This window comes from Pongo pygmaeus, chromosome 9, assembly GCF_028885625.2.
Source record: "Pongo pygmaeus isolate AG05252 chromosome 9, NHGRI_mPonPyg2-v2.0_pri, whole genome shotgun sequence".
Lineage (NCBI taxonomy): Eukaryota > Metazoa > Chordata > Mammalia > Primates > Hominidae > Pongo > Pongo pygmaeus.
Window position 1 is genome coordinate 75132136 of NC_072382.2, and position 12201 is coordinate 75144336.

General features: G+C 38.3%; 1 protein-coding gene across 2 annotated transcripts in view; it reads left to right on the plus strand.

The window, feature by feature from the left end:
* Positions 1–12201, plus strand: part of PPME1 (protein phosphatase methylesterase 1) — an 80541-nt gene that overhangs the window by 19582 nt on the left and 48758 nt on the right. For both annotated transcript variants that reach the window (XM_054440941.2, XM_054440940.2), the window contains exon 2: positions 11604–11697. In XM_054440941.2, coding sequence (XP_054296916.1) covers positions 11604–11697 — 94 coding nt within the window. The remainder of the gene's footprint in view (positions 1–11603; positions 11698–12201) is intronic.

The following is a 12201-nucleotide window of genomic DNA, read 5'->3' on the forward strand; positions in this document are numbered from 1 at the left end:
CTTACAGCCTGGTATCAGATACAGGAGCAAAGGAATGACTTAAAGTTGGACTTTATAGGCCGGGTGCACTGGGAGGCCAAAGTGGGAGGATTGTTTGAGTTCAAGAGTTTGAGACCAGCTTGGGCAACATAGTGAGACTTATTTCTACTAAAAATAAAAGAAGTTATCAGCTGGATGTGGTGGTATATGCCAGGAGTCCCAGCTAGTCCAGAGGCTGAGGCAGGTGGATCACTGAAGTCTGGGAGATTGAAGCTGCAGTGAGCTGTGATCATGCCACTGCACTCTAGCCTGGACAACAGAGTGAAACCCTGTCTGAAGAAAAAACAAAGATGGAACTTATTTTAAAACGGGAGCAGACTGTAAAAGTTTGGAAAACTTGCAGCCTGGCCCTCTGGTAGAAGAGGAATCCAGGAGGGCTTTGGAGTAACCACTTACTAGAGAGATTTGCATGACTAAAAGGGGACCAATTGTTAATATCTAAGACAATGGGGACAAGGTTTCAAAGTTGTTTCAGATGTCTTTGGGAAGGTCCCTCTCATCACAGGTCCAGAGACCTAGGAGGAAAGAATGGTTTCAGGGCCCAGGCCCAGGGCACTGCTGCCCTGCTCAGCCTCAGGACTCTGCACCTTGTATCCTGGCTACTCATGCACCAGCCAGGGCTCAAAATGCCCCAGGCACAGCTTGGGCCATTGCTCTAGAGGGCACAAGCACTGTAAGCCTTGACCACTTCCTGTGCTTGGTAAGCCTGCGTGCACATAGAATGCGAGAGTGAAGAAGGCTAGGCAGCTTCTGCCTAGATTTCAGAGCATATATGAGAAAGCCAGGGTGCCCAGGTAGAAGCCTGCTGCAAGGGCAGAGCCCCTGCAGAGAAACTTTGCTAGGGCAATGCTGAGGGGAAATGGGGAGTTGGAGCCCCCCTCAAAGACCCCACTGGAGCATCACCTAGTGGAATTGTGGGAAAGGGGCTGCCACACTTCAGACCTTAGAATGGTAGAGCCACCGGCAGCTTGCATCCTGAGCATGGAGAAGCTGCAGGCACTCAGCTCTAACCTCTGAGAAAAGCTGGCAGGGCTATACCCTACAAGCAATAGGTAGAGCTGCCCAAGGCCTTGGGAGCCCACCCCTTGCACCAGTGTGCCCTGGATGTGGGACATGGAGTCAAAAGAGATTATTTTTGGAGCTTTAAGATTTAATGACTACCCTGCTGGGTTTCAGACTTTCATAGGGCTTGTAGCACCTTTCTTTTGGCCAGTTTCTCCATTTTGGAATGGGAATGTTTACCCAATGCATGTACTACCATTGTATCTTGGAAGTAAATAATTTGTTTTGGTTTTACAGTCTCATAAGTACATCTCGGGCTGCTTCCACCTCATAGGTGGAAGGAGATGAGTCTTAGATGATACTTAGGACTTTGGACTTGATGCTGAAACAAGTTAAGACTTTGGGGGAACTATTGAGAAGAGGTGATGGTATTTTGCAATGTGAGAAGGAGATGAAATTGAGGGGCCAGGGGCAGAATGATATGGTTTGGATGTTTGCACCCTCCAAATCTCATGTTGAAATGTAATCCCCAATGCTGGAGGTGGGGCCTAGTGGGAGGTGTTGGATCATGGATGCAGATCTCTCATGAATGGTTTATTGCCATCACCTTGGTAACGAGTGAGTTCTTGCCCTGAGTTCTCTCCAGATCTGGTTGTTTAAAAAGAGTGTGGCACCTCCCCCTTCTCTTGCTTCTGCTCTCGCCATGTGACACAGATGCTCCCACCTCACCTCCCACCATGATTATAAGCTTCCTGTGGCCCTTTAACTGAGCTTATGATTCTTTGGGATCCCAGCTTGATGGGAGAAAGGTTTCCTACTGGGCTCCGCAACAAGACTTCCCACCTTGGGCTTTGTGTCCTGTTCTGTGTGCCCCAGGAAACCGCAAAACTTCAAGTTCAGACAGTTGGCAGATGCCATCAAGGTAAAAGCCAGATTTAATGGTCTAAGTGCCTCTCTGGCTTCCCACCTTACTTAACTTTTGGCCTGGATCTTCCCTGTTCCTTACTTTCTTGCCAGCTCATCTATGCGTTTAAGAAGAACAAATGACTATATAATTACAATATATAAGATCGTTATATATAATTATTTAATAATTATACACTATGATTGTATAAATATAACATCTATTTATATAATATTTTTCACACACATACTTACATATAATTTTAGCCAATATTTCTCAAGTTGGATCTATTAATTACCATAGACAGAAACAGTCCCTAATATAAGATGTCTATACTCAGGCAGACTGTCAGTCATTGTGTGAAAATGGGCAACACTATTTTCTAACATGCAAAGTTTCAAAATTAATATTCCTTTCTCATGAAGCTGATGGAGGATGTGTTTCATCAAAATAAGAGACTACAACAAGAAAAATATGGGATATGGGATAAGGGATTCAACACAGGTGAAAGGCAAGAAGAATTCCTGAGATGATAGTAAAATGTTAGCAGTTCATTATATCAGACAGCAGGCAGTCCCATTTGAGGCAGATGAATGGAGGGTGCCAGAAATGGAAATTTGAGTGAAAAATACCTAGTAGATTATTTAATGTGAATGACCAAATATTCAGAGAAGTTTTACAGAATTCAAAGGCTTTATTTGTTTAAAATTGTGAAATACTCATACAGAAAAGTAAAGTATATATGTACAGTTCAAAGAATAATAAGTTCTCACGTGTCCGTCACCTAGCTTAAGAAATAAAACATTATCAGCACCTTAGAAAACTGTTTGTCTCTCCTCGAGAGCATCTCTGTTTCCCACACTGGTATTGAATTGCATGATAATCAGTGCCTGGCTTTTCTTTATTGTTTTACCACCTGTGCATGTATACATTAAAAATACATTATTTAGCTTTGCCTGTTTTTGAACATTATTATTAATGGAATTATACAGGATTCAGTCTTCTGTGCTTATTTCTTTCTCTAAGTATTTTTCAGATTCATGTAACTTTCAAATTTATTTTCACTGCTATGCTATATTCTATTACCCAGATACATTACAGTTTGTATATTCTATTGGTGATGCATATTTAGCTTGCTTGTTATTCTTTGCTTTTATAGACATGTGTCTACAAACATTCTTATATATGTGTTTTGATGCCTGTGTGTGCAGGAGGTTCTCTGTAAAGTAAAATTACCAGGTTGAAGGACACCTGTCTAATTTTATTAGGTGATGCCTTACTGTTTTCCAAATAGTCTTCCCTTTTTCCTTGTTAATACCTGTTAATGTCTGGCTGCTTATATTTTGTCAACGTGATGGATGTGAAATATGATACTTCACTGTAATTTAAATTTTATGTATCTTAAATTGGAAACCTTTTCATATCTTTATGGGCTGTTTGTGTTTCCTCTTTAGGGAAAAGCGTATTAATGTCTTTTGCCTATCAAAAAGTTTTGGGAAACAATTAGTGACACTTTAATAGAAAACTGAGCAAGCAAAATTAAAAAGACAATTATTCTGGAAAAAAGCAAAAAGTTGTACAAGAAGTACAATTGGTATACCATGTGGCTCAACTTTAAACAGTGTTTCTATAATGCCTAACAGGAAGTACTTACTAATAATCACTTTGCAAAGCTCACAGTTGAAGAAATTGAGGCAGATTAATTTGCCAACAGTCACGTAGCTTGTAATTATTGGAAATGAAATTTAGACTAAAAGAATCTGACTTCAGAGCCCATGTTCTTATCCATGAAACTATGCTTACTTCTCTCTCTATGTAGCCGTAGTATGAAAATGGCATATAGTTTAATGAAAAGGTTTTTATTTTAATGAAGTTCAAGTCCTGTATCTTTTTTTATCACTTCTGCTTTGGGTGTTGTATCTAAGAAATTGTTGCCTAACCCAAGATCACAGTGTTTTACTCGCTTTTTACTTCTCAGAGGTTTATAGTTTTAGCTCTTATATTTAGGTTTATGATACACTTTGAGTTAATTATCTATATGGTGTGAGGAAGGGGTCTGGATTTGTACTTTTGCATGTGGATATCCAGTTGTCCTGATATCATATCCCCCATTGAATTTATCTTGGCCCCTCTGTTGAAAATCAGTTTGTTACAGGAAAGGGGTCCCAATCCAGACCTGAAGAGAGGGTTCTTGGATCTTACTCAAGAAAGAATTCAGGGCGAGTCCACAGTGCAAAGTAAAAGCAAGTTTACTAAGAAAGTAAAGTGGTGAAAGAACAGCTACTCCATAGACAGAGTAGGACGTTCCCGAAAGTAAGAGGAGGAACATATCCACTCTAGGTATAATGCTTGTATATATGGGGAGATGTGTTCTGCTACAAGGGTTTGTGATAAAGTATTAATTTCTTAATTACTATATTTTGCAAGAATGGATATTATAAACTTTAAAGCAAAATTAGGAATGCCTTTGTTCTCCAGATATCAGGATAGCTGGAAGCTCCCAAGTGTCAGTCTGTTTAGTAAACATTTTTTTTTTTTAATTATTATACTTGTAAGTTTTAGGATACATGTGCACAATGTGCAGGTTAGTTACATATGTATACATGTGCCATGCTGGTGTGCTGCATCCATTAACTCGTCATTTAGCATTAGGTATATCTCCTAATGCTATCCCTCCCCCCTCCCCCCACCCCACAACAGTCCCCAGAGTGTGATGTTCCCCTTCCTGTGTCCATGTGTTCTCATTGTTCAATTCCCACCTATGAGTGAGAATATGCGGTGTTTGGTTTTTTGTTCTTGCGATAGTTTACTGAGATAGTAAACATTATTAATTTGTTCCCTTAACCATAAACACCTAGAGGCTAGGAATGCCTAACTTTCTGAGAATGCAGCCCGGCAAGTCCCAGCCTCATTTTCCTAGCCCTCAGTCAAAATGGAGTCACCCTGGTTCAAATGCCTCTGACAAATTGACTATAAATACTAGTTTATTTCTGGACTTTTGATTCTATTTAGGTGATCTCTATGTCTGTTCTTATACCTGTACCACAGTCTTGATTGGTGTAGTATCCCATTTGCTTTTACTAGAAAGTTTATAAGAATTAAGTAAGGATTATTAGCCTCAAAGCTATTTAATAATAGTAATAAATATTTATTGAGAAACCCAGCTAAGTGCTTTATGCACATTAATTCACTTCAGACTGTCAACAGATATTAGTCATTGATGTGTATCAGGCTCTGGGCTGGGAATACATTAGTGAACTAATGGAGAACCTTCTTGCTCTAATGGATCTCACATTAGTGGTGAATTAGTTGGGGTGACTGGAGGATAATAACAAATGTGGGAATAAGATAATTTTAGAAAATGATTAGTTTTATGATAAATAGAACTGACTAATTTGAGAGTAACCGAGAGATGAAAGGGCATCTTTGATCCTCATAATAACACCTATAAAATTGGTACTATAATCCCCTAACACGAAGAAACTCAGGCTTACAGAACTGAAGTGACTGCCCAAAGTCCCATAGTTTAATAAAGGCAGAACTGGGTTGTGAAAATAAACCTTTAGTTGGTAGCAAATGGAAAATGAATTCAGGTTCAGGAACTAATAAGAATGCAATATCTCCTCATTCTTTTTCTCTTTCTGCTGGAAATAGGTTGTTAAGGTCAAATTATAGGCTAAGGGTTCTTAATTTGGGATTCGTAGATAGGTTTCTTGAAGCCAGTGGAATTATAGCAAAATATATGTGCATGCATGAAACCTCTGGATTGAGGGTTCATAGCTTTCATCAAATTCTGAACATGGTCTGTGATAATAGCAAAAGATCCATAAACACATTTGATTCATGTGACTCAGGCAGACACCATATTTTCTTTGTGTCTTTCACAGCACCACTTTGTCTCCTCTCTGCCAAACTTCTTCCTTTGGCAGTAGGAGGGGGGAGGAAATTATTTATTTATTTTGTTAGGTTTGAAATAAATTGTATTCTAACGTAAAAAAAAATTATACAGTTACCTACCAGAGTAGATTTTTATTTATAAATTGTAGGACTTAATTATTCATTTCTCTGTTCAAAACTTTAAAATTGACTTTGATTCTGCTGTCAATCATCTTTCATATCCTGAACATTTCCAAGATTTGTTCATTGCCTTTGAAAGGTCATTCTATGTTTTCTTGCTTTTAATTCCATTGCCAGTTAAGTCTCCCATTCTTTTCTCTTTTTTCTTTGTCAACTCTATTAACTGATCCCATCCCTTTCTAGCCAGGTTATTGCAACATATTTTTTCCCAGAATCAAGTCCATCTTGTGCCTGTAACCAGATTGATCTTTCTGAAATACTTTTATCTCTACATTTTATTGAGTCTTCATTTTCTTTTCTTGTTTGTTTGATTTTTGGAGACAGGGTTTCGCCCTGTCACCCAGGCTGGAATGCAGTGGTGTGATCACAACTCACTGCATCCTTGATCTCCTGGTCTCAAATGATCCTCCTGCCTCAGCCTCCTGAGTAGCTAGAACCACAGGTGCATGCCACCATGCCTAACTAATTTTTTTTTGTTTTTAGTAGAGACGAGGTCTTGTTGTGTTGCCCAGGCTGGCCTCGGTCTCCTGAGCTCAAGTAATCCTCCCCTCTTGACCTCCAAAGTGCTGGGATTGCAGGCATCAGCCACCACGTCCAGCCTGGCTCTTCATTTTCTCCCATCCAAGTACTGACCAGGCCTGACCCTGCTTAGCTTCCGAGATCAGATGAGATTGGGTGCATACAGGGTGTTATGGCCATAGACTGGCTCTTCATTTTCTAGGATATCATCCATGACTGTTGCACCCCTCCAAAAAATCACACACATACAAATAACCAGAAAAAGAACATATATTCCCCATTTTATTAGGCTAACATTCTTTCTCCACTATCTAATTGTGTCAACTTCTTTTAGCTTTTCAAAAATACTGTACTATTCCCACCTCATTCCAGTTAGCTATTTTGTTGTTGTTTGTTTTCAGTGTTCCCTATGACAGGCAGCAGTCTGGGTCCTTATCTGCCTGAAATGTCTTATCCCTCTCTCCATCCCTATTTCTATCAGCGCAAATTCTTTCTGTCCTTCAACGTCTAGCTTAAGTGTGTGTGTGTTTTTTTTAAGCCTGTCTTTCTTCTCCAAGCTGGAAGTAATCTTTCTTTCCTCCTTTGAACATTCACTGCAGTTTAGCTGTACTTCTTAGGGTATTTAACTCTTTGTACATTTTGTTAGATATTTATGTACTTAATACTAACTTCTTGACAGCAGATGCGTTGTCTCTCTAGTTTTATAATTGTCCCAGCATCCCCCATTATCCTATGTCAGTTCCAGCCTTATACACATAATAGGTTCTTAGTAAATATTTTTTGAATGAATTAATCCTTTTTTTTGAGAGAGAGAGACAGGGTCTCATGGTTTTGTCCAGGTTAGAGTACAGTGGCTATTCACGAGTGTGATAATAGTGCGCTACAGCCTTGAACTCCAGGGCTCAAGTGATCATCCTGTCTCAGTCTCCCAAGTAGCTGGGACTACAGGGGTGCACCACCACACCCAACAATAAATTCTTCCTTTTAAAATGTAACTATATTAGTCTGTTTTACGCTGCTGATAAAGACATATCCAAGACTGGGTAATTTATAAAGAAAAAGAGGTTTAATGGACTCACAGTTCTACGTGGCTGGGGAGGCATCACAATCATGGTGGAAAGAAATAGGCATGTCTTACATGGTGGCAGACAAGAGAATTGAGACCCAAGTGAAAGGGGTTTCCCCTTATAAAGCCATCAGATCTTGTGAGACTCATTCACTACCATGAGAACAGTATAGGGGAAACTGCCCCCATGATTCAGTTATCTCCCACCAGGTCCCTCCCACAACACATGGAATTATGGGAGCTACAATTCAAGATGAGATTTGGGTAAGGACATAGCCAAACCATATCAGTAACTTAAACTTGTTATGCTTTTGAAAGTTCTTTCACTACTTTAAAATTCTTTCATTACGACCTCTTGGAGGGGGGAAGTTAGTAATTAATCTAAAAATTATAATTAAAAAAGGCCTACACAAACTATAATGACTATAACGTATCTAGGCATAAAATAAGAATCTAAAGCTATTTTTTAAAATCAATCTAAACTATATCCCTAAAATTCACAATATTCTGTTCTGACTAAAATACAAAAATAATGTAAGATTCTTGCCACCTATGTAATGTCTAATACAGTTACAAAATTAATTGAAGTTTTCTAGTTTATAAACAATCATGTGTTTTGTGTGTGTGTGTGTGTGTGTGTGTGTGTGTGTGTATGTGTAGACGAAGTCTCGCTCTGTCACCCAGGCTGGAGTGCAGTGGCACAATTTTGGCTCACTGCAACCTCCGCCTCCTGGGTTCAAGCGATTCTCCTGCTTCAGCCTTTCCGAGTAGCTGGGACTACAGGCGCGTGCCACCATGCCCGGGTAATTTTTGTATTTTTAGTAGAGACAGGTTTTGCCGTGTTGGCCAGGCTGGTCTCGAACTGCTGACCTCAGCTGATCTGCCCACCTCGGTCTCCCAAAGTGCTGGGATTATAGGCGTGAGCCACCACGCCTGGCCCAATTATGTGTTTAAAAGAAGGTGTTAGGGGTATACTAGAAAATCTCTGTGGGAGTAGGAGCAACCTTTGGAGATGGAGAATTATTGATTCCTTAAATAAATGGGAATTACTCATTTGGTAGAAATAAGTTGGGTAGTCCCTGGAACCTGTTTTTTTGTTTATTTTTATTTTTATTATTATTTTTTAAGAGATGAGACCTCACTTGTTGCCCAGGCTGGATTAGAACTCCTGGGCTCAATTTATCTTCCCACCTCAGTCTCTCCTGAGTGGCAGAACTACAGGCCTTTTTTTTTTTTTTTTTTTTTCTTGAGATGGAGTCTTGCTCTGTAGCCCAGGCTGGAGTACAGTGGTGCTATCTCGGCTCACTGCAAGCTCCGCCTCCCGGGTTCATGCCATTCTCCTGCCTCAGCCTCCCTAGTAGCTGAGATAACAGGCGCCCGCCACCATGCCCAGCTAATTTTTTGTATTTTTAGTAGAGACGGGGTTTCACCGTGTTAGCCAGGATGGTCTCGATCTCCTGACCTCGTGATCTGCCCGCTGTGGCCTCCCAAAGTGCTGGGATTACAGGCGTGAGCCACCGCGCCTGGCTACAGGCCTTTTTTGTTTTTTGTTTTTTTTTAAATGAAGGAAATTAGAAGTGGAGGGTGTTCTCCTGTGAATAATTTCTATTTATAGGAAGTAAGTTTTCTTTAACTGGTACCTGGCTAACTTGTGAAGGTTCTTTGGCATTGGCAGAGTCAGCTATATTTAGACTACAAAACGAAAACCTCTAATAATGTGCACTTAAGCCTTATTACTTTTCAGAAGCATAAATGACAGCATGAGAAGATAAAAGGATGAAAGAAGTGATACAGCATTGGGGTAAAGAGCAGAGGCTTTGGAGAGTGGCAGAACTGGATTTGAATTTTGTCACTACCATTTAGTAGTTGTGTGGCCTTGGCAAGTTACTTTTATGTCTAAATCTGTTTTTTCATCTGTTAAATGGGCATAAAAAGTTTTGTGAGGGTTAAATGGAATCCTGTCTGTGAAGTATTTGGCACAGTGACTCGTTTGTGCATAGTGAATATTATGTACTATTACTATGATGATTTCCTAGGTCCAGATATCAAAATTCATCCATGGATCCTTAGAATCCATTATAACATGTTTGGCATGCCATGTTATCGTTATAATCAAATTAGTGTAGGATAGGTAGATTTGTGAGTAACTTGTGAGTAAGTAGAATTATAAGTTCTGCTTTTAGTTTTCCCATAGAATTTCAAGTGCAACCAGAAAAGCAAAAAAAGCAGGTCGAGGCTGAAGTTACTGTTTACTTCACAATGTCATTTTTATTTCAAAAGATAGGATTATCCATCTACTGAGCAATTATCAAATGCTAGATGTATTACATTCTTTAAAAGTAATTTTATTCAGTCTCTGCGATCCAAGGCAGAATAATTTGACCAAGTTCATAATGTGTTAGGAACTTGTAGAGAAATGATAGGACCTATAAGGAATTTGAACTCCTCTGTCATTCCAAATCATGTACTCTATCTTTATATTTATAGTGCCTCTCTCAACATGGGGAACTTTAAAAATCCTCAGTGCTCAGGTCATAACACAGACCACTTAAATATGTTTCTAGAGGTGAGACCCAAGCATGAGTATAAAGTTCTCCAGGTGATTTCATTGTTAGATTCAGAAATACTGACCTGGTTCAATGCCTAGAACAGAGTAGACATTCAATAAATGTTTCACTTTTGAAAGAATATATCCCTTACTACCCAGCTGCTCTGTTGTAATTTTTCCAGTATTATAGTCAACCAGGAGTGCTTTTATATTAAGTTTTTAAAAAGAGCTTTGTATCATACTTTGTAGATATTCTCCAATCAGCCCCATAACATATACAGGAAGATGTCTGGCAAGAGGTGATGTTTTGCTGCTGATAGAATTCTGAATTTCCTCCATTACTAGGAAGAAGAATAGGTTGGAAATTGGGACAGCTTGGAATTTCTTTCTTGTATTCCATCCAAGGTTGAAGACGTAAATTGTGAATAGACACTTATTGATTTATTTTGTTTTAGAATAATTTTATATTTTTTAATAATACATGATCAAAAATCAAAAGATAGTAAGGAACAGAGATTGAAAATTTTTCCTCTCATTTCCCAATCATACTTTCCTTTCCAAGATACCATAAATGTTGTATCAGTATCCTTCCAGAGATGTTGAAAACATACATAAACACCTACATATATTTCACAATTTTACCCAAGTGATAGCACGCATATCGTGTTTATCTTGGAGTTATATATATGAATCTTGGAATTATATATTCATATATAAAGATTTTTATTAATATATTTGTTTATTTTTACAGTTAACTAGTATTTTTCTATATACTACAATTTATTTTCATCGGTCCTCTATTGATGGATATTAGATTTTTTCCAACTTTTCTCTATTACAAACGATGTTTCATTGAATACTTAAGTCATTTCACTTCTGTGTGAGCAATTCTTCAGATAAATTCCTGTAAGTTGAAGGTACTGATAGCCAGTTTGCCTTCCATGGAGTTTGTATATTGATTGTTTGGGAATGACAAGGAAGCATGAAAGAGTATGGAGAATTAAATGTGTAAAGGAGTAATAGTGACCACGACTATTGACTATTGACTGAGGTAGGAATGATATTAAAGTCAGTTGGGAGGATGGAAATGAGCCTACAGCCAAGAGCAAGTTGAAAAACTAGCAGGTTTTGTGTGTATATGAACACAGAATTTATTTGTGATTAAAATATACTAATGAATTTTGAAAAATCCTAAAATTTTTACTCTTAAATCTATGTTTGGATTTAAATACATTTTAAAATACTTATTTAAATACATTTACATTATTGTGTAATACAATACATTAAATACATTTTTAATATGATACTTTGTGATGAACTCTTTATATCTTTAAGAGAAAATACCTTTGCTGTTTTCATTACTGGCTTACATTTAGCGTTTATTGACCAAGATTTTATCTCTTTATGCATAATTTTTCTTGAAATGTCTCTCTCTTTTTTTTCCTCAGCCCTGGAAGAAAGCGGGACTTTTCCCCTGTTCCTTGGAGTCAGTATTTTGAGTCCATGGAAGATGTAGAAGTAGAGAATGAAACTGGCAAGGATATATCCTTTGCAAAATGGTTTATTCTTTAATGAGCTTATGATGTTGTCTAAGTTAAAAGACTTGTGTAGTTTCTAAAATGTTCTTTATTCCTGCTACTTATTTCACCTTATTCCTCACTTGTTCTTTATGGAATATTGCCTGTAAGTCCATGCCAATATCTTTCTTGGCTGTAATTCTCTAATGCATGGAGAAGGGATTAAGAATTAAATTCTTGAAACTGATATATTGTCTTAGGGGCCCAGGGGAAGGTTTCATGAGTCAAGTAAGTTGAACTAGTTTCGTTTCTAGAATCCAGGGGTTATGTCCTCATGAGGGCAAAGGGAAAATTTTTTTTTTTCATTGAACAAAATGGTCACACGGGCTTCATGCTTCAAACAGAGGGTTGGTGTCTCAGAAAAGTCTGCTTATATCTCTTACATTTGTCAGTCTGCAGTTTTGCATGTAAGTTTCTAGCGGTATTACTATGATTAAATAATGAAAAACTTTAGTGAGCAAAAACATAG